We start from the raw sequence: 26,323 nt of genomic DNA, 5'->3' as shown, positions 1-26,323 counted from the left end.
TTGCTATGATGCTTTACTTTGCTCTACTTCGGTTTCTTTTTTCATGTGACTTACTTTACTCCCTGATACTTTACAGGCCTTTTCTTGGTGCTCTCACCCTTATCCAGAGGCCCCTAGGTATGTTCTTATCCTTTCCTTGCCTCCTCCTTTTTTGCCTTTTACATACCTTGATAGTCATGATCTCCTTTTCTTTCCCTAGTATCACGGATGTCATATTGCCCATCCATTTGTCATATTGCATATGATTGATAATCGCAGCACACATATGACTATGTCCCTTTGGTATGTATCCCCTTCCCTATATTCTACTTTATTCATTATATACACTTTTTACTGATACTGTTCTCCTTTGACAGCATTCACCTTATATCCTATACTACAGTGTGAGCCCCTTCTCATTATATGCCTACCTCACCCTCCCTTTTTGGTATGTATCGTTATATACAACCCCCTCTTGTTTTTCCCCCCCCCCTTCCCCTTTTTTTCCCTGTTGTCCCTTTAACTCTTTCTCCACCTATACTAATTATATGTCCTCATATCAGGGTTTTCCTTGCCTACCTTATCGGTAGCAACCAATTCCTCCTGTTGGACTAATCCATCTGCTGACTTTACTAAGTAAGTCAAACATGGTCCTACTACTTTTACCACCTTAGTTACACTTGGTGACATCTTATGCATCTCCCTTTTTTTCCTCCCCCTTTTTTTCCTTATATTTTCCTCTTGCTCATAGGTCCTGCTGTACCTACATGATTCTTCATTATAACCATTATAACCATTTTCACGGGTATGTTTCCCATTTTTTCCTTTACTTCTTGACTAATGCATACTTTTCAGCTTCGCTCTTTTCCCTGTTTCCCTCTCCTTCTCACTATATCTCTTTTTTCCTTTGCATTGTTCTCTTCCTCCTTTCACCCTTCATACTCATAGGATTTCTCCTTTTCTAGCGGTTAGATCCCTTTAGGTTACCCCTCACACTACGGCAATGGTTTCCCCCTCTTTTGCATAGTCCCCAATAGGTTACTTACCTTATTACTTGTTTGATGTAATGTTATGATGCATTTTGTAAACACTGTTTCTGTTTGTTTTTCCTTGTATACCATATCTCTTTTTCTTAGTGCTCTTGACCCCTGATGAAGGCTCCTGCGTGAGCCAAAACGTTGGGCGGGCAGTACAATAATTGTTGAAAAATAAAGAAATTTTGTTCAAGCATACCATACCTGGACTTACCATTTTTTCATATGCTGTGTGCCGGGATTACCCTTCTTCAATGTTCAGTTAGGCAGGTTTTCCGATAGGTCTTTCTACCTCTCTTCCTAAGGGAACACAGTACCCTTAGAATTCAGAAATGGCAGAAATAAGTCTTTAGGGGGGACTGTTGGGGATGAGAACTGAGTATACAAAAATACTTAGTTCAGCCATTTCATAGACTCAGGTATATAGTTTAGTAAGATGTAAACTAACACACATATCTATGCATGTCTTTGTTCTCTTTTATTCTTTTACTAATACGTTTATATAAGTATATTGCATATTCAGTGTATTTTCCTTAGACTCAGTAGATACTAGGATATATATATATATATATATATATAGCTTGAAGATGGCTGCTATTTCCTGTCCTGCACCCAAGACAGATGGACAAAAGAAATTCCTGGAGTCTGGACTGACCAATCCAAGGAGGATGTGCAGATCTCTCTACGTCATGAAGCCCTGACCTACAATACTTGATTGGACTAAAACTTTTGTTTACACCCCTTTTACTTCATGGTCTAATTGTCCAAGAATAAAGATTTCAGTTTTGCCTCAGCCTTGGTCGTGAGAGGAAGAGTTATAATTGATTCCAATTAATTATTATTCTTTCGCCGTGCACACACGATATTTTTAATTCGGAACAACGGTCAGATCGAGGGATCACTTGTATCCCAACAACCTTAACAGGAGATTCTGATTAGACATTAAGAAAAACTTTCTGACAGTGAGGGCATTCAGAGAGTGGAACAGGCTACCACGGGAGGTGGTGAGGGCAGTCAGAGAGTGGTACAATCTACCACGGGAGGTAGTGAGGGCAGTCGGAGAGTGGAACAGGCTACCACGGGAGGTAGGGAGGGCAGTCGGAGAGTGGAACAATCTACCACGGAAGGTAGTGAGGGCAGTCGGAGAGTGGAACAGGCTACCAAGGGAGGTAGTGAGGGCAGTCGGAGAGTGGAACAGGCTACCACGGGAGGTAGTGAGGGCAGTCGGAGAGTGAAACAATCTACCACGGGAGGTAGTGAGAGCACTCAGAGAGTGGAACAGGCTACCAAGGGAGGTATTGAGGGCAGTCGGAGAGTGGAACAGGCTACTCCGGGAGGTAGTGAGGCACTCGAGTGGAACAGGCTACCACAGGAGGTGGTGAGCTCTCCATCAATGGAAATCTTTAAGTGGAAGCTGGATAAACATATACCTGGGATGATTTAGGAAAACCTGCACTTGCAGGGGGTTGGACCCAATGGCCCTTGAGGTCCTTTTCAACTCTACCATTCTATGATTCTATGATCTGTGTGGTGTGTGGCACAGAGGGGACATCTCCCCAACCAAGCAATTCATAAGCCAAGCCTGGGATCCCCAAAGCTAAGAAATTCAGGTATTACCTCATTCTGTCTGTATACTAATGACATGTAGCTTTTTTGACCACCACCTTCAGCAGGAGATAACAGACTTTGCTATTTAGCAGGCTTGGATCCATCATTGGTGCTTGTGTTTTGTGGTGCTGACTGGCTGACAGAGGGCATGCTATGTCTTTGAAATACCTTATGTGTGGATTTCACTACTGATGTGATATATGAGGAGTTAAACTGCAGAAATTGGTGAAAACATCAATTTTAATAGTTACAGCAGGAGCCTGGTTGTGTATATTAGATGAGTTTCTGCAGCTGGTCACCCTCATATAAAAGCAACAAAACCAGGTACGACTGTGTTAATTCCTAGCACTAGAGGTCTTAATTAGGGGCACCTGGCTAGCTATGTCTAAAGAGCTAGGCTGTGTGTACACCTTGGGGCTTTGAGTCTGCTAGCTATTGATCAGCGTGTAGGGTGTATAAACTGCTGAGAAACCAGGCTGTTTAATGTGAGTGTCGCGGGCATGGGGTGCGCTGCTCGACAGCGCTCGCGGCTCGGTTCCGGCTGCTGCTGCCGCTGCTCGGTGGCTCGAGCGGTGGGCCGGATCCGGGGACTCGAGCGGCGCTCCTCGCCCGTGAGTGAAAGGGGTGGTATGGCTTGGGGATATAGTCTGTGATGCCACCCACGGTTTGTGGTGATAAGGATACACCACCACTGCTCTGGACGGGGATCCCGGGAGCGATGACAGGGAGCAGCTAAGATGTTTCTCACCCCTCCATGGGTAGGGGGATTTGGTGGTCCCGGGGCCCGATGATGTGGATTGGAAGGTGGATGGTGGGAGCTGGGGAGGTGCAGGGTCTCGGGGGCAGCGCAGTGCCGGGCGGCACAGTGGTACTCACTCAGCCAGTAACGCACACGGAGTCTTTGGTGAAACAAACGGCTGGATAGACGGGTCCCACAGACGGCTGCGGCTGTCACTCCCGGTAGGTTGGCGGTGACTGTCTCTCCCTGCACCTTGGTTGTGTAGTTGGCCCCAATGGCTTCCCACTGGTAGCCCGCTCCCCAGCGGTATATGTTGCCGGAGGAGCCCCTTTGTGCCCGCAGGCTCTGGCCCTGGGAACTCTAGCTGTGGCGGTAGCTGTATTTCCCGTTCACGGTTGAGCGGTTGCCTTCTGTCGGGTCTTGGTTGCTGAGGAACCCCGAAGGTCGATAACGGATTTGACTGGTTTTCCGGTGACTCCAAGTCTGGTCGGGGTCCGTAGGCCCTGCCGAATGGTGCTGGCTTTTCTTCGCTCCCCGACACGGTACCGGCAGGCCACCGCCCGACCCCGGTCCTCACGGTTGTGCGTCAATCGGCCTCGCCTGCAGACGGTCACCACCGTCTGCCAACCTTGCTGTGAGTGCCCGGGCCACGTACCCGGACACGGTCAGTCAGTGGCTCCTTTACCACTTTCCTCCTCTCTCTTCACTCTTCCTCACTGAACTCTTTCCTTTTCCCGCCTCCAGGACTGTGAACTCCTCGATGGGTGGGGCCAACCGCCTGGCTCCGCCCCACCTGGTGTGGACATCAGCCCCTGGAGGGAGGCAACAAGGATTTACCTGTGTGACTGGTGTGCCTAACCGGGGTGTGGGGTGTGATGTTGCAGTACCTGTGACGTCCTGGCTTTTCCAGGGCGCCACATGAGCTGTGCTTGTGAAAGCTACAGGAACAGTGGCTGAAGGAGACACAGAGATTGGTAGGACCATACCCCTTATTTGTGGAGTTTGCTCCAGGAAAACAAGCTGTACACTGGGTGAGCCGCACTGACATATACGTGCCTGCTGAATTAACTGTTTATTTGCTGTTTATAGAGATGGACAAATAGTGAAATATTCGGGCTTGGATTATGCTATCTCGTTTCACACCATGGCTATCTATACTACATGATGGACTTTTTAATTTTTATTACAATAAATTTTTGAATTTTTCAATCTTTGGACTTGATGCTGGATAAACCATTTACTTCCAGTACTATTCCAGTATTCTTCACAAATAACAAATCTAATGCAGGTCAATGTGGAACCCGAGGATTTTTCTTGAAGATTTCTCAGAAAACAAATGCTTGGGCTCCTCACTGACATGCATTAGATCTGTTATTCATGACAAGTACTGGAATAGTACTCAGTATTACGAACCCAAGTATTTCACTATTCACCCATCTCTAGATGTTATACCTTTGTGCCCAGAAGAGGCTGTTTTTTGTTTTTGTTGTTGTCGATTCCCTTCACATCCGTAAAACTGCACGTTTGGACTAAAATCACTTTGCCTGTGTGAATGCTACCTAATACCTAAAAATAAAAGCTGGTGGAATAAATTTCATAATGTTTAACTTGTCAATACGTCCTATATACTTACGATGTCCAGGTTTGCACTCCCATATTTTAGCTCAAGGACAAAATTTTGGCAGCAGATGCCATATGGTTTACTTTCACCCACGGTTCGCAGCGCTGAACTGACCACTTCATCATTGGGTATGGGCATCACCTCTCCATTATAAAGATTGGTCACTCTGAATCCGCTCCCTTTTGCTGCATCCTCCAGGTTAGTTTTCTCAACCACAACAGAGTTTCCATGGACAGAGTCATCTCCAGCACCCACAATCGTCCCTGAGGAGTCAGGCCGTGTCATGTTAATAGCTGCCTTATCTTTAAATATTTTGTTACATCAATATAAATAGCAGAAATAAGTCACATCAATTTGGGTACCTGTTTGAGAGTCCAAATAATAAAATTTAGATCGTCCACACCTCACTTCTACGTGGATTTATTCCAATAGTTATATTTCTGAGCAGTATATATAGTGTAAGTAGGAGGCAAAATACAAAGAAAAAGATATTTGCAATGAGAAGCAAAAGGGTAACAATGTTTTGAACGTTTGCCTTTCAGGCTCCATTTCTCACTGTCCACTACAGCTTAGAATGCGAGACGACCTTCATTTTCTAGACAATCATCTTGGCTATCTCATACATAAATTTGACTTGCAGCTATTTAGCATATAATTAGTTATGCAGATTCTTGTCATGTCACTGCATTGTTACTGTTTTGCTTCAGGTGTTTGAAAAATGTTTTTCTTCCTTTGTACTATAAATTACAACCTGTTTTCACATTCCCTAATAGATCCGTGTGTTATTAAGTTGATTCCCAAGTGAAAGGTCACTGGTTCAAATCGAGGAGCCGTGGAGCCATTTAGAAGATTTCCCAAGAATAGATCAACAGCATCATCCAGCTCATTGATAGTGGTCTCTCGGCCAAGAAAATTGTCAAACTGCATCATGTGAGGCCATGAAAGTTGAAAGAATATAAAATGAAGTCCGCCCATCCATTCACAAGCCAAGAGTTGAACGCCAACGTACAATGTCAGAGTCAACAAATCGGTTCATCACAAGGTCTATCAGTTCTGGTGCGACGAACACGGGTGTTGAGGCGGCTGGTATGCTTCATAATAGTGAGATCACAGACGTCCATGCAAACACCGAGCGACGCTCGTTACACAAGTCTGGAATGGTGGCCCAAAAAACGGTGAAAAAGCCTAAACTTCAATATCATCATATGAAGGGTTGGCTCAAGTTTTCAAAGAAGTATGAAAAGTTTACAGTAGAAGACTGGAAACGGGTGATTTGGCAAAACGAGATGAAAGTTAATAGACGGCTCTGATGGGTGCAAATGGGTCTGGAAGAAACCGGGGAAAAGGGGCTAACGGATTGAGAAATTGAAGTAAAGTTCAGTGGAAGAAGCCTAATGATATGAGGTTGTTTTACAGCCAAAGCCATTAGATACTTGACCAGGATCGATGGTGGTCTCAATGCTGAGTATCCTACAAGACGAGTTACTTTGTACACTCGAGTACTGTGGGTATGACAAGAACGACATAGTGTTCCAGCAGGACAGCGACCGAAAGCATATGGCAATATTGGAGAAGAAATGGTTAATTGACAATGAAGTAGAGGTGCTGGATTGTCCCCACAGTTCCCAGACCTAAACCCAATTGAACACTTGTGTGCAGAGTTGATGAAAAAGCTGTATACATACCCAAGAGAGCCGACCACTATGCATCAACATTGGGAATGTGTGATACTTGTGATCAGATTTTGATCGAGACATGCTTGAATATGACCGAGAACATGCCCAGAAGGATTTAGGCAGTATTAAAAGTTAAAAGGTGAATTTACAAAATACTAATAAAATAAAAATGAAATTGAAATTTCTAAGACCAAAACAGTAACAATGCAGTGACATGACAATAATCTGCACAACTAATCATATACTAAATAGTTACAAGTCAAATTTATGTATGAGATAGCCAAGATGATTGATCAAATAAAGGTCGTCTCACACTCAAAGCTGTAGTAGATGGTGAGATATGGAGCCTGAAAGTCAAAAGTTCAAAATATTGTTACCCTTTTGCTTGTCAGTGTATATTTTATTTGACTGTTTTTACATGAATGTGAAATCAGTAATTCTGAAAGTGAAAGAAACTTTAGTATTTTATGAACACCTTTTAGGATACACTGACGGGAAATTGTGTGTTTACACATTTGCTGACATTTGTATTGTAAAGGAGTGTCCACCCGAAACTGAAAGTCAGTAGAGATCGCAGCCTGGAGCTGCTAATATCAAGCATGTTGTTGGTTGATTAACTCCGTTTTCTATGCAGTCGTGTACAAAAGTTTTGAGACTGACACAAAGAGTGTTCTTCGTTTAAAAAGTTGATGCTTCAATTTTCATATAGAACATTTTGTATTTTTCGCAATTCTTTATTTACACTTGATAATCTAGATTTAAAGCAAAGCCATTCCTTTCCAAAAATGGAAATCAGAAATAAAACATTTCCACTGAGTATCAATGATTTTCTTAGTAGCTCAGGAGAACGTGAAGTTAATTTCTACGATGAAGCCTCCTTCAGACTGTTTGTTACCTCGGGAAGAATGATTGTCTTGAGAAGAAAAGTGCTATCATGAAGCCCATGTCATGCCAACAGCAATGTGTCCTGAGACCATTCATGTGTGGGGGCTTTTCTTCGATGGAGGGGGCCCACTCATAATTTTGCCCAAGAACACTGCTATGAATAAAGAATGGGATCTACACTGCCTCCTTGAGCAATTTCTCTCAATGATCCCGGAAACAATTTGGTGATGAACAATGCTTTTTCCATCAGGGAGACCATGTCCCAAGGGAAAAGTTATCACTAAGTGACTCGATGTACAAAACATTGTGTTGGGTCAACGGCCAGGAAACTCCCATGATTTTAATCCTATTAAAAATGTGTAGGCAGAAAAACCCCACTAGGACCTGACAGCTGGAAGGGGATGAGTGCAGACCCTGAAGGTACAAAGGTGACAAGTCCAGGTAAGTATCTCATCTCTCAGTTTCGGGTGGGGCTATTCACATACTATATAGCTTAGGGGATGGGGGGAGAGACGCTAAATTCATTCATGAATTTGGCCAGACTGGTTGGGCAGCTAGGACCAAGCAGGGCCAAACTGGTTGGGCAGCTAAGACTCAGTAGGGTCAAACTGGATGGGCAGCTAGCATCCAGCAGGGCAAAAATGGGTAGAACTCTCCGGGGGGGTGGGGGAGTTCGCCTTTCTCTGGATCTTTGGGTCCGGTGGCTTTCATCAGGTCCTCAATGTCCGCAGCAAGTTCTGTGGTCTCCATCGTAGTCGAACTTGAGAGTCATTGTGACCCTTGTCTAATTTATTAAATGGCCAGTAATATTTTCATTACAATGTTGCTTATTGCTATTCCAATAATATAAGAAAAAATGACAGATTACAAAAAAAACAAAATAAAACCCCACAGAAAATATGATAAAATCCTGATTAGGTAAGAATGCACTTTGAAACCGGATTTGGCATAGAAGCTGATATCCAGCTGTCAGTGCAAAGGGCAGACAGAAGTCTTGGAAAAATAAGAGTCAACGCTGTAAATATTGAGTCTTTGCATAAACTTCATATATTTGAAAACCTTAAAAACATTAGGAAATTGATCATTTGTTTTAGAGTAACCATAGAAATCTCTGACCAAACAATCTAAAAATACTGAAGCACAAAACTTTGTGAAAAAAAAATGTGTCCATCTCAAAACTTTCATCCACAACTGTACGTCTTGCCTGCAGCAAGAGAATGGGAATAGGGATATCCTTTATCACCCCAGGATAATTAGCAATTGTGAATGATAACAGCTAAAATGTTACTCTTCTTCACTGATATCCATCATTAATTTCACCATAATAATTATTAATAGTGACATGATTTTTTTGCATATGGAAATTGGTAGACAGACACATTTACAGTAAGGGCGGCTTTGCACGTTGCGACATCGCACGTGCAATGTCGATGGAGTCAAATCAAAAGTGACGCACATCCAGCATCACTTGCGATGTCGTAGTGTGTAAATCCTAGATGATACGATGAATGAGCGCAAAAGCGTCGTTATCGTATCATCGGTATATTCTCCGACATTTCCATAATGCCAGTTTTACGATGTTGCTCCTCGTTCCTGCGGCAGCACACATCGCTGTGTATGAAGTCGCAGGAGCGAGGAACTTCACCTTACCTGCTTCCCGGCTACTATGAGAAGGAAGGAGGTGGGCGGAATGTTTACATCCTGCTCATCTCCGCCCCTCCACTGCTATTGTCCGCCTGCCGTGTGACGTCGCTGTGACGCCTCACGGCCCCCCCTCTTTGTAAGGAGGTGGATCGCAGACCAGAGCGACGTCACAAGACAGGTGAGTGCATGTGAAGCTGACGTAGCGACAATGTTCGCTACGCCAGCTATCACAAGATATCACATGTGCAACGGGGCGGGGACTATCGCACTCGACATCACAGCATCGGCTTGCGATGTCACAACGTGCAAAGCCCGCCTAAGTCCTGTTACCCGATGCTCAGCTCTAGCAGGAGCCTTCTCTACTCGACAATGAGACTCCTCGCCCAACAGGAAGGAGCTTCCGTCCCAACAGGAAGGAGCTTCCGTCCCAACAGGAAAGAGCTTCCGTCCCAACAGGAAGGGGCTCCCGTCCCAACAGGAAGTGGCTTCCGTCCCAACAGGAAGGAGCTTCCGTCCCAACAGGAAGGAGCTTCCGTCCCAACAGGAAAGAGCTTCCGTCCCAACAGGAAGGAGCTTCCGTCCCAACAGGAAGGAGCTTCTGTCCCAATAAGAAGGAGCTTCCATCCCTCAGCATAAAAGGTGGCCCTGATGGTAATCACCAGACGTTTCTCATTGCACAAATTTTCAAAACACCAATTTCTTGCCAGAGGTTGGAAATGTTGTCTGTTGTAAAGAGGCCTAAAAGTATTACAGAACCTGGAAGATGCACCAATATCTTGCACTAGGTTTTGCCTTAATATGAAATATGGCTAATTAGTGCACCCGAACAAAATCGCTAGAAATCTCAGCAGCTGTCATATAACTCTTGTAACTTAAAGGGGTACTCTGGGGAGATAAAAAGTTATTCTAATGGACATGCTCTCATAAACTATAAAGATGTTAGCCATAGTGCTGTTTTCCACCCTCATGGTACCTGTAATTTAGTATGATGCTGGAGCTGCTCCTTGGTGCGCCCCCTCCCTTCTGGGATGTTAAATCACACATCAGGGGCGTGGCCTGCACCTGGTGTCTAGTAACAGCCAGCTCCCTGATAATATCTGCTTCCCTGCAGCCCTAAAATAGGGGTGTGGCCATGCCCCCTGATGTGTGATGTTACATCAAAGAAGGTAGAGGGAACACCAAAGAGCAGCTCCAGCCTTACAATGAATTACAGAATTTGTGATGGTAAGAAACAGCACTATGGATCTTATCAAGGCACTAGGTTTTGCCTTGATAAGAAATACTGTTGATTACTGTACACAAAGGAATTTGCTAGAAATCTAGTCAGCAGTCATATAACTCTTGTACTTTAAAGGGGTACTCCGGGGAGATAAAAAATAATAGATTCTAAAGGCCATGTTCTCATAAACTATAAAGATGTGAGCCATAGTGCTGTTCTCTACCCTCATGATACCTGTAATTTAGTATGATGCTGGAGCTGCTCCTTTGTGCGCCCCATCCCCTCCTGTGATGTTACACCACACATCAGGGGTGTGGCCTGCACCTGGTGTCTAGTAACAGCCAGCTCCCTGATAATATCTTCTTCCCTGCAGCCCTAGAATAGGGGGTATGGCTATGCCCCCTGATGTGTGATATTACATCCCAGAAGGTAGGGAGAACACCAAGGAGCAGCCCCAGCGTTACACTGAATTACAGGTTTTGTGATGGTAAGAAACAGCACTATGCATCTTATCAAGGCACTAGGTTTTGTCTAGATAAGAAATACTGTTGATTACTGTATACAAAGGAAATAGCTAGAAATCTAATCAGCAGTCATATAACTCTTGTAAGTTAAAGAAGTACTCCAGGGAGATAAAAAGTTATTCTAATGGCCATGCTCTTATAAACTATAAAGATGTTAACCATAGTGCTGTTTCCAACCCTCATGGTACCTGTAATTTAGTATGATGCTGGAGCTGTTCCTTTGTGCGCCCCATCCTCTCCTGGGATGTTACATCACACATCAGGGGCATGACCTGCACCTGGTGTCTAGTAACAGCCAGCCCCCTGATAATATCTGCTTCCCTGCAGCCCTAGAATATAGGGTATGGCCATGCCATGTGTCCATGAGTGATGTTACATTCGAGAAGGTAGGGGGAACCCCAAGGAGCAGCTCCGGTGTTGCACTGAATTACAGGTTTGGTGATGGGGAGGAACAGCATTATGGATCACATCTTTTATAGTTCATGAGGCTACTTTCACACATCAGTTTTTTGCCATCAGGTTCAATCCGGAAAAAAACGGGTAAAACGGATCCGGTACCGCATCCATTTTTTCCCCATAGACTTGCATTGTTGCCGGATTGTACCGGATGGCTTTGCGTTGCATCCGTTTTTTTCCGGATGCGGCAAAATAATTGAATGCGGCTGCCGGATAGAACGTATCATGTAACGTTTTTTGTCCCCTTAAAAAAACCGTATTCCGCCGGATCCGGCGCAATACGGCATTGTATACAATGGGTGTCTATGCATGCCGGATCCGGCGCAATGCGGTTTAAACCGGATGCGGTGACCGCATCCGGTTTGGTAAACAGAGCATGCGCAAATTTTTTTTTTCTGCATCACAAAACTTATAAAAGGATCCAGCACATTCTACACACCTCCTGCCGTTGGTTCCTGACTTCAACTTCTGCTGTCCTCCAGTCCAGTGCTCCAGGGAAGAGGTATGTCCACAGTACTGTCCACAGATCACTGCTGTGAGCTGCGTACATGTACTTAGACATTTTTTTTTCTTTTTTTGCAGGTGCAGTGTTGCCGGAAAATTTGAGGACAGCCAGTTCCTGTGTCCGTTTCCAGTCAGTGCGAATTTGGAGGACAGTGTTCCAGAGGTAATGTCCACAGTACTGTCCACAGATCACTGCTGTGAGCTGCGTACATGTACTTAGACATTTTTTTTTCTTTTTTTGCAGGTGCAGTGTTGCCGGAAAATTTGAGGACAGCCAGTTCCTGTGTCCGTTTCCAGTCAGTGCGAATTTGGAGGACAGTGTTCCAGAGGTAATGTCCACAGTACTGTCCACAGATCACTGCTGTGAGCTGCGTACATGTACTTAGACATTTTTTTTTCTTTTTTTGCAGGTGCAGTGTTGCCGGAAAATTTGAGGACAGCCAGTTCCTGTGTCCGTTTCCAGTCAGTGCGAATTTGGAGGACAGTGTTCCAGAGGTAATGTCCACAGTACTGTCCACAGATCACTGCTGTGAGCTGCGTACATGTACTTAGACATTTTTTTTTCTTTTTTTGCAGGTGCAGTGTTGCCGGAAAATTTGAGGACAGCCAGTTCCTGTGTCCGTTTCCAGTCAGTGCGAATTTGGAGGACAGTGTTCCAGAGGTAATGTCCACAGTACTGTCCACAGATCACTGCTGTGAGCTGCGTACATGTACTTAGACATTTTTTTTTCTTTTTTTGCAGGTGCAGTGTTGACGGAAAAGTTTGGCCCATCAAGTTGGTGTGCGTGGCCTGTAATAAAATATGTCGTCTTCTGGTAGCCCGCCCTTCGGTTCACAAACTGAGGTATTTTTTTTTTTTTTTTTTTTTTTTTTTTTTAAAAAAACAAAAAAATTTTTTAAATAAACGACATTTACACAGGTGGCCGAAACATCACAGGAGATGCTGCCAGAAGAGGACGGAAGGGGTGGAGAAATACACGGAGCGGGCGGTCAGAGTGTAAGTTTCATACAGGAATTGTTTACCACAGCACACCAAACACATAAGTAAATAATGTTTTTTTTTTTTTATTCACTAAAGGCTTCAACTTCTAGGGCTCACGATAGAGCTCCCCCAAGACCGTCCCAGGGTCGTCGTCGAGGTGGCGGTGGTCATACTGTAAGTTTTTGTTTTTTTTTTTTTTTTTTTTTTTTTCATGTCAGTGTGAATTTTTGTCTATTTTTTTTTTTAATTTCTTTTTTCTTTCTTTGAACAGGCATCACAGCGTGCTCCCGATTCTGACGGTGAGGAGGCCGGATTTATCAACATCGACCTCCTCATCGATGAAGTTAGAGAGAGGGAGCCGCTGTGGAACATGGCTGACCGCCGCCACGCTGATACTATCGTAACCCGTCGACTCTGGGACGAGGTATGCCACGCAGCGGTAGAAGGTTGGGGGGAGCTCAATTCTCGTGGCCAGAAGAAACAGCGTAAGTATTCACAGTTCAGTAGGTTATGATGCAGGATGTAATGTGTTGTATACTAACCACTTTGTGTTTTCCACTTTCAGGTGACAAACTTCAGAAGCGGTGGCGGTCTATCAGGGATCGCTTCAAAAAGGAGTTAAATCAAGAGATGCAGGCCCCGAGTGGATCCGGAGGACGCAGATCGAAGTACCGTTACTTTAGAGCGTTGTCGTTCCTCCGGACAACTATGGTGTGCAGAAGGTAAATATTCCCCAAAATATGTACAAAGTATAATATTTTATGTCTGATTTTTTTTGCCTTTTTTTTTTTTTCTGTGGCACTGTATAGCAATTAAATTAATTATTATTTTGTTTTTCCTCTTTTTACCAGCACCGTCTGCAGCACTCAGGAGCCTGCATCGAACCCGACAGGAGCGATCCCTGAACAGTCCGCCACTGGTGAACACACGCACAGACCCCACCCATCTGAACCTTCCCTTCCATCTACATCTGTCCCATCCACCTGCGCTGGAGCTTCCCGTGAGACTTCATTACCTGAAGCTGCTGGTGATGAGATAGCTTTTCCCCTACCCCACCCCTCTGACACTGCTGCCCTCAGTAGAACACCTTTGGGTTCTGGGCGTCAGCGTCATAGGGGTCAGGAAAAGAGCTATGCGCCCGAGTTCTTGCATCTAAATGCAGCCTTCCAGAACGCCATTCAATTATTATCAGAACAAAATCGTGCATCTTTTAGCTTCCTAAATGCCAATATGGAAAAAAATACACACGAATTGTGCACGCGTCTGGACAGGCTGCATTTAGATGCAAGTAAATCACCCAATCATTGTTTTTTTCAAGCCGTACTAGAGCGCATGGAAAAGCTATCTCTTGACCATCAGATGCATGTAATGCAAGCCACACGGCAGGCTCTGGCGCAGGTTGACTCCCAACCACCTCCACCCACCCCTACAAGACCACCTGCCCCCCCTCCAGCCATTGTCCCTACTCCCCCTGCTGCCCAGTACCAGCCTGCTGCCCAGTACCAGCCTGCTGCCCAGTACCAGCCTGCAGCCCAGTACCAGCCTGCAGCCCAGTACCAGTCTGCGGCCCAGTACCAGCTCCCAACCACATCTGCCCCTACACTTCCTACCCACTACCACATCTCGCCTTCCACAGCCATCATGACCCCAACTCAAACCACTAATTCACCCGCCACCTCTTCTGTCTCCCAATCCCTCCACTCCACCCCTCAATCCTTACCAAATCCCATCCCATCTCCTGGTTTCCCTCTTGGTTTCTCTACCACACCTTCACCTTCTGTTACTTCCCCACCACCACCACCAACACCACTTTCCACCCTCAATACTCCAACTGTGCGTGTGTTCCCACCTGTCAGCCCCTCCAGTACTATCTCCACCCCAAGCCCAAGATATACCAATTTATAATTTATGTTAGTAATAAAAATAAAAGTTTTTTGTTGAAAAGTATTTATTTGTTCTTGTTTTTTTTGGGGGGAATATTATTTTGCAAGTTAAGTAAATAAAAAGGTAATACAAAAACATAACATGTAGTAATTTGACGGTGTAAAAATTACAAATTTTTAAAGCGAGTGAAAGCTTAAAATTAACAAGGTTAACAAGATATTTTTTAATTTATTTTTAACTATTTTTATTTGTTATAAAACTAAACAAAAATCTTACACCATTTGATCTTGCCAATCTACTCTACCTTCTGGGGACACAAAATAGTCAGCATATTTGTCACGGATTGTTGAACAGGCAACACTACTCCTAAATCCAGGACTGGTGTAGTCAGACAAAGTGGTGGATTCCAAACTATGGTCATCCAAGGACAAAGGTTCCTTTGTTAAAACAAAATTGTGCAGTACCACACATGCTTTCACAATTTCATCCACAGTTTCAATGTTTAAATTAATGGCTGTTAACAACACTCGCCATTTGCTGGTTAGTATCCCAAAGGAGCATTCCACCATTCTTCTGGCTCTGGATAATCTGTAATTAAATATTTTTTGTGTTTGCGTCAATCCACGGCTTGCATATGGCTTCAATAGATGTTGGGAGAGTTGAAAGGCTTCGTCGGCCACAAAAACAAAGGGCATTGGGGGCTCACATGTGCCAGGAAGAGGTCTTGCAGGAGGGAAATCAAAAGTATTCCCATAGATTCGCCGACCCATTGGGGACATTTTAAAGACCTGAGAGTCATTGGATCTCCCATATGCGCCAATGTCCACTGAGATGAATTTGTAGTCCGCATCCGTTATTGCCATTAGGACAATTGAGAAATACTTTTTATAATTGTAGTATTCTGACCCCGAAGCAGCTGGTTTCACAATTCTTATATGTTTGCCGTCCACTGAGCCAAGGCAATTTGGAAACTGACAAATGTTATAGTATTGTTCAGCAATTGCAAGCCATCTGTCCCTGGTGGGCTGGGGGATGAAATCATCATGGAGGCAATCCCACAAGGCTTGGCAAGTGTCTCTAATGATTCCCGAGATGGTGGAAATTCCTAGTCGAAACTGGTAGTGGAGGGATGAAAGCGACTCTCCAGTTGCAAGGAATCTGTAAAGGAAAGACAATAATTATAAAAAAATAATAGCAAACACATTACAGTTAAAAGTCAATTTACAGGAGGATACAATTTAAAAAAAAAAAACTTACCTAAGCGTAACCAGCAAACGCTCCTCGGGTGTTATAGATAACCGGCTGTAGGTGTCCGTTTTACGGATGTTGTCCGCAACAAGGCCAAGGAGGACGTCAAAATTAATCACTGACATCCGGACATAGCTTGTGAATTTTTCATGGTTTCCACGGAGCTCCAGGTATAGGGTTGAAAACACCCCACGTGTCAGTCTCTGTGCAGTCAGGGGATGGATCCAAAAGCGTCGATGTCGCTGACGCCTCAGTCGCTGTCGCTCCTTTTCTCTGACGATGATAGCCAAGCGATTTGCCTCAAATATAAAATCTGCAGCGATCTTTGTGTAATTTGCAAGAATAGCATCCATGGTTTCTGCTTGCCTCTGTCTTCATTCTGTCATATATGCTTCAAAATACTGTATATATACTATATGTTCCCAATAGCCAATCAGAATACGGAACGCGTTAATTGTTTGTTTAGTGTTAAAAAAACGGATCCGTCAAAAAACGGACATAACGGATGCAAAACGGATGCAAACCGGACCTACCGGATCCGTTTTTTAACGGATCCGTCCTAAACGGATCCGCTTAAAAACGGATCCGGTAGGTCCGGTTTGCTCCGGTTTGCACAACAAAAACGGAAACGTTGGATACGGCAAAAAAAAGGACTGTGCCTGAATACAGAAAACTGATGTGTGAAAGTAGCCTGAGGGAATGGCCATTAGAACAACTTTTTATATTCCCAGAGTACTCCTTTAAAGTAGCAGTTAACAGGTGAACCAATGGCAGCATGACTCAATCACAGGCTTTCTGATTACAAATATCTATGTTTCAGCTTCTAATTAAATGTAGTTTAATCAGGACCTGGAAATGTGGAGACAAGTCAACATGGTAGATCTCCGCCAACTTCTCCATGCTCAAACCCAGCTAGATTGACAGGTCTCTCCATATGCACCTGTTAGCAGAGACTTGACAATCTAGCTAAGCTGGGTGGAGAAAAGCCTTCGGGGACCTACCCATGTGACCAATATCCTCATTCCTGGCTCCTGTTTAAAGGGGAAGGGTTTTTTTGTTTTTCTTTTTGTTTGTTTTTTTTAGAATAAAACAGATATTTGTAATTATGGAGCCTGTTTTTGACTTATGCTACCAATGGTAGAGGCAGCATCAATCACTTGGCAAAACCAAAAATTGTGTTTCGACTTTCAGGAGTAAAAGAAATACAAGTTTATTTTAGCATATTTAAGACATTACTTATGTGCCCAACATTAGGAATTGCTATATTTCTGGCATTCAAGTGATGTTTTATATGTGCAGAAATAAGCTTTGATGTTTTTAGTCTTGAAAGCTGGAACTGTTTGGTCTTGTCATTACAAAGACATCGGGACAGAATAAATTCATATGGTTTGGAGCAGAGAATGAATAATCCATGGGTGAGATAATATGTTCTATTTTCCTTGTCTTAGGTCCCCTTCACAAGTGCGCATATAAAAACGCACAAGTGGCATAATCCGTTTTGACCATCTGTGTGTCATTCATGTACTACCCCATGCTATCTGTGTGTGCCGTCCGTGTCCGTGTGACATGTACTGGAAAAAACCCAAGACACTAAAATTAATTGTTTTTATGTGTTAAAGATATGCAAAGATAGATGGATAATAGATACAAGATATCCGTATTTTTCAGATTATAAGATGTACTTTTCTTCCCACAAGTTTGGGAGGAAAATGAGAGGTGCGTCTTAAAATCCGAATGTAGCTTACCAGGGAGTGGTGGAGAGGGGTCACAGGAGGCAGGGCAATTCTGTGCGCTGTACTGCGAGCGCTGCTCTCTGCGGCGGGTGGCGAGGTTCTGTGCGGCTGGTAGCAAGATACGGCCCATTTTGAAGTTGTCGGCGGTAAGGGCTTGAAATAATGTCGCCCAGAGTCGGCGCATGCGCTGATGTAGCTCTCAACACTCAAGCTCTCATCTGTGCACACGCTGAACTCTGCACTGCCAACATCTTCAAAATGGCCAGTGCCTCACTGCCCGCAGCAAGCACCAGCATAGAGCACAACGGCAGCCCCAGCACAGACCAGCGCCGGCTGCCCTAGTGTGACGCCCTGACCTATCAGGTCGTCACAGGGTATTGTGCAATCTGCCCTTCAGCATGATATCCAATCCTCCTTGGTTATGGATCCCTGTTCTTTAGTGTTACTGAAATCAAAGCCAATCAAAATCCTGGGAACACTTTACATCACACCCATCAGACACACCATTGGGGGGCCTGAGGGGAATAGGGCCACCCACTTGGGGGGTTGGTAAGGAGAGGTGAGAAGTGTCAAAAGCGGAGTAGTAGGAAGGTGACTCTTGAGAGGAGAGGTCACAGGTGGGAGCTGGGCTCCTGAGTCCTAGGTGGCAGACGGTGGTCTGGACCTGGTAGTAGCTGGACTTCCTGTACTGGAACCCCGGTCGCAGGGGATCGTGTCAAGGGTCACGGATCTGCCGAGGAGGGCAGCTGGTGGCCTTGAGCCATCTCCGGGCAGGGGTCAGGGCACGACGGGGTACGTGGACCCTAGGCCGGGAAGTAGCTTCAAGCGTCCTGGTAATTTACCCGACGGGGTGAAGACTTCAAGATTCATGCCTCACCCGCTCCAAAATCGGGGTACAAGCGCACCGATGGGATAGGACTTTCCCACACACAGTCCAGAAAATCCCGAGCGTGAACCCTGAGAGCAAGCTCACTCCGTTAGCCATACGGGTGAGCGGGACCTGACTTGTTCTATACTAAAGGGTCCAACAGTGACAAAGGTGCCAATGAAAAGGCCACGGGCCAACAAGTAACACCAAGGACACGGATCCCAGTGTGCTACCTCCTGGCTGCATTGGTACTCAGAATTCTGGTTTACAAGCTGTCGGTGTCATTATTGCTGGACTGAGTGAGTACGCAAAAACCCTTTCCTCTCCAACGGCACCCCTTCACTACCGTCACCGGAGGCCGGGCACAAATCCCCTACCCACGGAGGAGTTAAAAACATCTTGCTGCCATACCACCACCACCGGGTTCCCCCAACAGCAGCAGTGGTACCCTACACCTTACCACGCACCGTGGGTGGCGTCACGAACTTTCCTAATCCCTTGTACATACTCCCCCACTCCTTTTAATTCGAGTGTCCGTGTGAACCCCCAGGTCCGGAGACCCCCTCGAGCCACCGCGGTTCCGGATCCGAATGGCTCGGCCGCTGCTACGGGGGCGGTACACTAGCACAGCACTACAGCCTGCAGTGAGCATCTGGGCCCCCCTCTGCACCGCCCGCAGCATTGCCATACTCCAACGCCGGCTCTGCCTCCAATGACCCTGCTCCACCACCGCTGCTGCCCCACCTCCCCGGTAAGACACCACCGGATTATAAAACGGACCCCATATTTTTTTTTTACCTTTTCTTATCTCTAAATTTGGGGTGCGTCTTATAATCCGGTGCGTCTTATAAAACAAAGAATACAGTATATATAATAGTTCTCTTGTAAATCGTGATAATCCATCACTACTATGCTCAGGTGCTCGGTACTCAAAATGAGCCATAAGATGCTTAGATCAGCATGACTCGAGTACCCAAATATAATGGAAGTCAATCGTGGATGCATTGATTTTTCAGGAAGTGTTCCCAGAATAATGCTCGAGTCCTTCGTTTACTGCCATTATACTTGATGTTCGAGTTGCACTCATTAGAGTATCCAACTGCTCGTTATGAGTACTGGGCACCAGAGCCAGAGCATGATAGTGCTGGATCATCATTACTACTAACAAGCACCCGAGCATAGTATTGCTCACTCATTAGCACTAGTAAAGCTTTCTATTTAGCCAACTAAATAATTAAATGAAAAAAATGACATGGGGTCCCCCCCATTTGTGCTAACCAGTAAAAATTGTGGGGGGGCCCCACTTCATTTTTTTTTTTTTTGTTCATTTAATTAGTTATTTGGTTAATACCTGTAAAATCTATCTATCATCTTTGCACATCTTTAACACATAAAAGTCATTTAATTCTGGTCCATGTCACACATATACATGTTTTTCTCATGGACACACGTGTGGTTCATATGGACACACAGTTTGTGTGGAAACACAAACATGTAAAGAGCATCATACATTATAATGGGTATTTGCGGTATCCGTGAAAAAAATAGATACCACACATACCAGAAACACTGAAGGGGGCCTTAGGCATGAATAACTTGACAAGTTCTCTTTAAACTTGTGGAATAGGACCCAAAGAGGGTTTTCCACCTAAATACATTTCTCTTCTATCCATATAGAGTGGTTTAGGAATTTCCTTCAGGACACAGTTGTCCCACAATTTGGATATTACCTGTTAAATGCACAATGTTCCCGTCTCCTATGTATATCGCCCAGTGACGATGACCAGGATGGAGAATCTCAATAATGTCTCCAGCATTGAAAGAACTGCCCTGTTAAAGGAAAAGCATAGAGTTTAGTCTATATACTAATTGTTTCAGGTCAATTGTGAAGTTAGAGGTATTTAAACTGAATTTCAAAAGTCATTATGTGAATGTAAAAAAAATCTTTAAATTGTTTCTCAGAAGGAATCTAATGTATAGAATAAAAACTATTCTGGATTGTAACTGCAATCATGAGCGTTTCAAGGCTTATACAAGCCCCTGAGGCCCACATTTTGGGGATTCTATGTGATATACCAATACAAACAAAGAAGTATTTATAAGTGTAATGCCGGCGTCACACGGTACGATCTATCGTGCGATCGTACCCGCCCCCGTCGTTTGTGCATCACGGGCAATTAGTTGCCCGTGTCTTACAAAGTCGTTAACCCCCATCACACGTACTTACCTCCCGGACGACCTCGCTGTGGGCGGCGAACATCCTCTTCCTGAAGGGGGTGGGACGTTCGGCGTCACACAGCGGCCGGCCAATAGAAGCGGAGGGGCGGAGATGAGCGGGACGTAAACATCCCGCCCAACTCTTTCCTTCCGCATTGCCGGTGGGACGCAGGTAAGCTGTGTTCATCGTTCCCGGGGTATCACACGGAGCGATGTGTGCTGCCCCGGGTACGATGAACAACCGGAGCACAGAAGAAGAAACGACTTTTTGAAAATGAGCGACGTGTCAATGAGCAACGATAAGGTGAGTATTTTTGCTCGTTCACCGTCACTCGTAGCTGTCACACGCTACGATTTATCAAACGATGCCGGATGTGCGTCACTTACAATGTGACCCCGCCGACATATCGCCCAATATATCGTACCGTGTGACGCCGGCATTAAGGTAATGATACATGGTTTTCTAAATATTTTCAAAATATAAATCTGAAAATACATGTATATTCAGCCCCCTGAGTCAATACTTTGCTGCAATTACTGCTGCAAGTCTTTTGGGGGATTTCTCTACCACCTTTGCACATCTAGAGGCTGAAATTTTGCCCATTCTTCTATGCACAATGGCTCAGTGAGATGCAGAGTGTCTGTGGACAGCAAATTTCAAGTCTTGTCACATATTCTCAATGGGATTTTGATCCCATTGACAAGCTGCCCCTGTGGCTGCTTGTTGCGACCCGAGTGCCCGCAGACCCCGTGATGATCGTTACTATGCAGGGGGCCGGCGCCGACACGGCTTTACTACAGTTGATGCATTTGCCGCACAGCACGGGCTTGGAGCTCTCTGCACTATACCAATCAGGACCGGACCATCGCGATCGCAGGTGTGCGCATGTGTGTTTAGGTGCACTCCCAGGAATTCAGTGCGCATTGAACATGGCCTGGGAGGGGAGTATGGAGGCAGCAGCACATGTGAATGGCCAGGGGAGTCTGGAAGAGGACGCGACCCAGCCGGGGCGGTGAATAAGTTGACATCTCCGCAGGGATGCCAGTGCTACAACGTGTATGAAGTCTATCAGACAACAATATAATCTCCTTACACAAAATCACTGTAGGATGAGTCATATTGAGCAGATTAATTTGTGATTGCACCATGTCAAGATAAGGTCAAAGTTTCAAAATGTTTTTAAAACATTAACCCTATGGGAACTGCTAAGAGTGTTTTTATATGTTTAAGGAGGACAAAATCTCCGCCATGAGTAATGTAGGGCACATAGTGACAGAACCGGACTGGTAAGTTCTGAAGATCGCAGGTGTAACGGCTGTAGGCCAAATGCTTGTTTTCTACCAGATATCTATCCATCCGTACTCCACGATGAATGTAAAAGTCAATCACTTTAAGGGGGCTTTACATGCTACGATATCGCTAATGCTGAGTCGTTGGGGTCACGGAATTTGTGACGCACATCCGGCCGCATTAGCGATGTTGTTGCGTGTGACACCGATGAGCGATTTTGCATCGTTGCAAAAACGTGCAAAATCGCTCATCGGTGACATGGGGGTCCATTATCAAAAATCGTTACTGCAGCAGTAACGAGGTTGCTCCTCATTCCTGCGGCAGCACACATCGCTCCGTGTGACACCACAGGAACGAGGAAGCTCTCCTTACCTGCCTCCCGGCCACTATGCGGAAGGAAGGAGGTGGGCGGGATGTGACGTCCCGCTCATCTCCGCCCCTCCGCTTCTATTGGGCGGCCGCTCAGTGACGTCGCTGTGACGCCGCACGGACCGCCCCCTTAGAAAGGAGGCGGTTCGCCGGTCACAGCGACGTCGCCGGGCAGGTAAGTATGTATGACGGGTCTGGGCGATGTTGTGCGGCATGGGCAGCGATTTGCCTGTGTCGCACAACAGATGGGGGCGGGTACCCACGCTAGCGATATCGGGACCGATATCGCAGTGTGTAAAGCGGCCTTAATTCTATGAAATGTTCAGAGCAACAAAAAAGCTGTATGCAATATTGTACTTGATGCAGAATCTGATGTTTGATTCTTTTAGGGCATTATTGGCTAAAGTGACATTTATAACGACAGGATGCATAAGAATTATTGTCAGTGGTAAAGGTGACGACACACGTAAGCTCAACACGTCCTGAGTAGGATACATCAAAATAACCACTGTTCCTATTTTTAATTAACTTGCTTATAAAAGTGACATAGATTTCCACATCACTTTGCAGACATTATCATCATTATTGCCCCCACTGGGGCTCACAATCTAAATTCCCTATTAGTATGTCTTTCGCGTGTGAGAGGAAATCGGAGAACCTGGAGGAACCTTACGGAAACACTGGGAGCACATTGCTCAACTCAACCACATTACGGTGCCGCCTTTTAGAGAGGAACTAAATTTTATATATATTGCACACTGAAAGCGGAGCATTGGTTGCCTTCTATTGAACCCCCCACTCTATAGCGGGCTTTACACGCTACGATATCGTTAATGAATTATCGCCGGGGTCACGGTGTTTGTGACGCATATCTGGCGTCATTAACGAGATCGCAGCGTGTAACACTTAAGAGCGATCTTAAACGATCGCAAAAGAGGGCAAAATCGTTTGCCGTGGAGAGGTCGTCCTGAAACAAAAAATCGTTTTCAGGATGTTAGCGATGTTGTTCGTCGTTTCTGCGGCAGCATACATCGCTATGTGTGACACCGCAGGAGCGAGGAACATCTCCTTACCTGCGGTCACTGGCTATGCGGAAGGAAGGAGGTGGGCGGGATGTTTACGTCCCGCTCATCTCCGCCCCTCCACTTCTATTGGCCACCTGCCGTGTGACGTCGCTGTGACTTCTTAAGGGGGTGGGACGCTGGCCAGAGCGACGTCGCAGGGCAGGTATGTGCGTGTGACGGGGTAAGCGAGATTGTGCGACACGGGCAGCGATATGCCCGTGTCGCACAACTGACGGGGGCGGGTATGATCGTTTGTGATCTCGCTAGCGAGATCACAGCGTGTAAAGCCCGCTTATGTGCGCACTCCTGTTTGTTCACTATTAAGTCTATTAAGCATTCGGAAGGGGTCTCAGGACCCATATCCCCACCAATCTGCAAGCAATTAAATTGCCTGTCAAATATAAAAAAAATTCAAAGTTTAATTGCTCCTTAAAGGGAACCTGTTACCAGGTTTTTCCCAAATAAACTGTGGCCACCACTAGTAAGCCCTTATATACAGCATTCTAGAAAGCTCTACGTTAGAGCCCAGGCTGCTGTGTATGATGCATAAAACACCTTTTATTATACTCACCTGCGGGGCAGTCTGGTCCGATGGGTGCCGCTGGTCTTGAAACAGAGCCTCCTCTCTGCTTGCGATCGCTGTCCTCCTTCTATTCAACATGAGGATGACACTTCCTACGTCATCCACACAGAGTCCTCCATTGCGCTCCTGCGCATGCGCACTTCTCTCTGTCCTGCTGACGGCAGATCAAAGTATTGTAGTGCGCATGCGAGGGCGGTCTTTAATCTTTTCCAGCACCTTCGTGTTACAGTACTTTGGGCAAAGAGCAGTGCGCATGCGCAGGAGCGAGATTGGGGACACTGTGGATGACCTTGGATGCATTATCCACACAAAGCAGGGAAGTAGGACAGCGTTTGCAAAATACTTATAGTCACCCTAAATTAAAAATTTTAATCCACACAGTTTAAATAATCTTTCCATATAGACTTTAATTAGAACTTAGTTATTAATATGGGGGGTTTTTTTTCAAATATTTGGTACCAATTGTGAAATAATGGTGAGAGTAGCTTTATGGAACTTTCATCTCAAGAGCCTTTAGGCAATTTTTAAATCAAATACCTGCACTTTTAATTTGGAGCAGGGAATCTGTGAAAATAATTATATGATAATTTCCTAGAACTAAAACCGGATTTGTGAATTTGTGAAACTAAGTAAATATATATATATAATATATTTATATATATATATATATATATATATAATTTGCATCTTTCTCATTCAGTAGTACAATAAAGCTAGCTCCTATGTCTATAGTTAGCCTGGACACCTGGACCCCAAATAGTCACAGCTGAGTCTATTCGTCCATCAAGTGTGTTCTCTTCTCCCTTCCATCATTAACAGTGTTACCCTCTCTCACTTCTGTTCATCACAACATGACCCCAAAATGCATGAAATGTAATGAGTTTCATCAATAATGACGACTCTCTTCAGTATTATTTATTGTACCTCATTCCTTCAGTAACAGGCCAGAACCTCAACCTTGGTTGTGGGTGGAGGCCAGCATGCCTTTGGCTAGGAGTTTCCTGGGGTGGAGTTTTAGGCCATGGGGGGGGTTTATATAGGGCAATCCAGAAGTAGGGCCCCCCCTTTAAGCCTTCACTTTCCAAGATAGTTCCACCCATCCCCCCTAGTGGTTGTGGCAGGGTCATGGTGGCTTATGGCAGTTGGGTTGAGTCCTTGAAGTTGTTTTAAATTCTACATGAAATTCATGGAAATATTGATCCTTAATTAGTCTCGTTGGGTTGGTGGTCTGGTGATTTGGGGGGACCACCGGCAATGGAATGGCGGATCTCGTTGTTTGCTAGTTAATTATACCCTTCCCGCCTTTTTGTATTGGTGTTGCCAAGTTGGTGTTTACGGTTGGGAGTAAGTAGGGGTCAGGGGGAGGTTACTGTTATTACTGTTGGCCGCTGTGGCCAGTTTATCCAATCTGGTGTCAGTGCCTTTTCTTTGACCAACTGGGGATTGTGGGAGGAGTTGAGCCACAGGGGTAAATTTAGGTGGTTAGATCCCGAACGTCGACTATACCAAAGTCATGTAATTATTAGGGTCTCCACAAGTTCCCAGCAATCAAAGTAGGACCTCCTCCCCCTTTTTCACCCAATAGCTGCAGCAGTACCTTTTTCTTATTCCCTGGTAATCATAGCTGTTCTTTCTTTACCAGTAGTCTCAGCAGTGCCTCCAATTATCCTCCAGCAACCTTGTTCTTTCCGCAAATTGTAACATCACAGCTCCTTTCCCCATTACTCACAGCAGTGCCCCCTCTCCTCAATATTCATACTACAGTGTTAGTATCTTTCCAAGGATACAAGACTAAAGTGGACAAACCATTTATGCCAAAAACTAGAGCAGGTCCAGGCAGTTGGCATTAATATGAGTGAACCCCAATTACAATTAATCTGATTAGCAAGATGCACAAACTTTTGCTGTTTTCAAGAAACTAATGGAAGTCTTGCGCAGTGACTACCAAGGTTTCGCCGAGAGTTACAGAACTCCCGGTGAGCGCCTGCAATACTCAGGGTACACTGGGTATGCGATACAATGGTGGGCCCTGATGCTAGAGTGAGGGAAGCACCTCCTAACACTCACCTGAGGCTGATCCCTGCACTCCCTCACCCAACCAGTTCTTTCCCTCATCGCCAATCACATACCTAGGCCGTCACTGACCCTAAACTCACCCTGGCTAGTGAGGGGCAGAGAGACACTAGTCTCTCCAC

General features: G+C 45.2%; 2 protein-coding genes across 2 annotated transcripts in view; one reads left to right on the top strand and one right to left on the bottom strand.

The window, feature by feature from the left end:
* Positions 1-26,323, bottom strand: part of LOC142254811 (uncharacterized) — a 120,151-nt gene that overhangs the window by 43,184 nt on the left and 50,644 nt on the right. Inside the window, exons 3-4 of the mRNA XM_075326130.1 lie at positions 20,335-20,434; positions 4,994-5,244 (exon numbers count right to left, since the gene is read on the bottom strand). Coding sequence (XP_075182245.1) covers positions 4,994-5,244; positions 20,335-20,434 — 351 coding nt within the window. The remainder of the gene's footprint in view (positions 1-4,993; positions 5,245-20,334; positions 20,435-26,323) is intronic.
* LOC142255028 (uncharacterized) lies at positions 12,635-17,144 on the top strand. Its single transcript, XM_075326453.1, has 7 exons — positions 12,635-12,733; positions 12,809-12,886; positions 12,968-13,045; positions 13,143-13,356; positions 13,437-13,593; positions 13,723-14,124; positions 17,087-17,144. Exons 1-7 carry the CDS (start codon positions 12,692-12,694, stop codon positions 17,142-17,144), a joined length of 1,029 nt encoding a protein of 342 aa, XP_075182568.1. The 5' UTR covers positions 12,635-12,691.

The sequence above is a fragment of the Anomaloglossus baeobatrachus genome, chromosome 10 (genome assembly GCF_048569485.1).
Source record: "Anomaloglossus baeobatrachus isolate aAnoBae1 chromosome 10, aAnoBae1.hap1, whole genome shotgun sequence".
NCBI classification, from domain to species: Eukaryota; Metazoa; Chordata; class Amphibia; order Anura; family Aromobatidae; genus Anomaloglossus; species Anomaloglossus baeobatrachus.
This window is presented reverse-complemented; position numbering and strand designations above follow the sequence as displayed.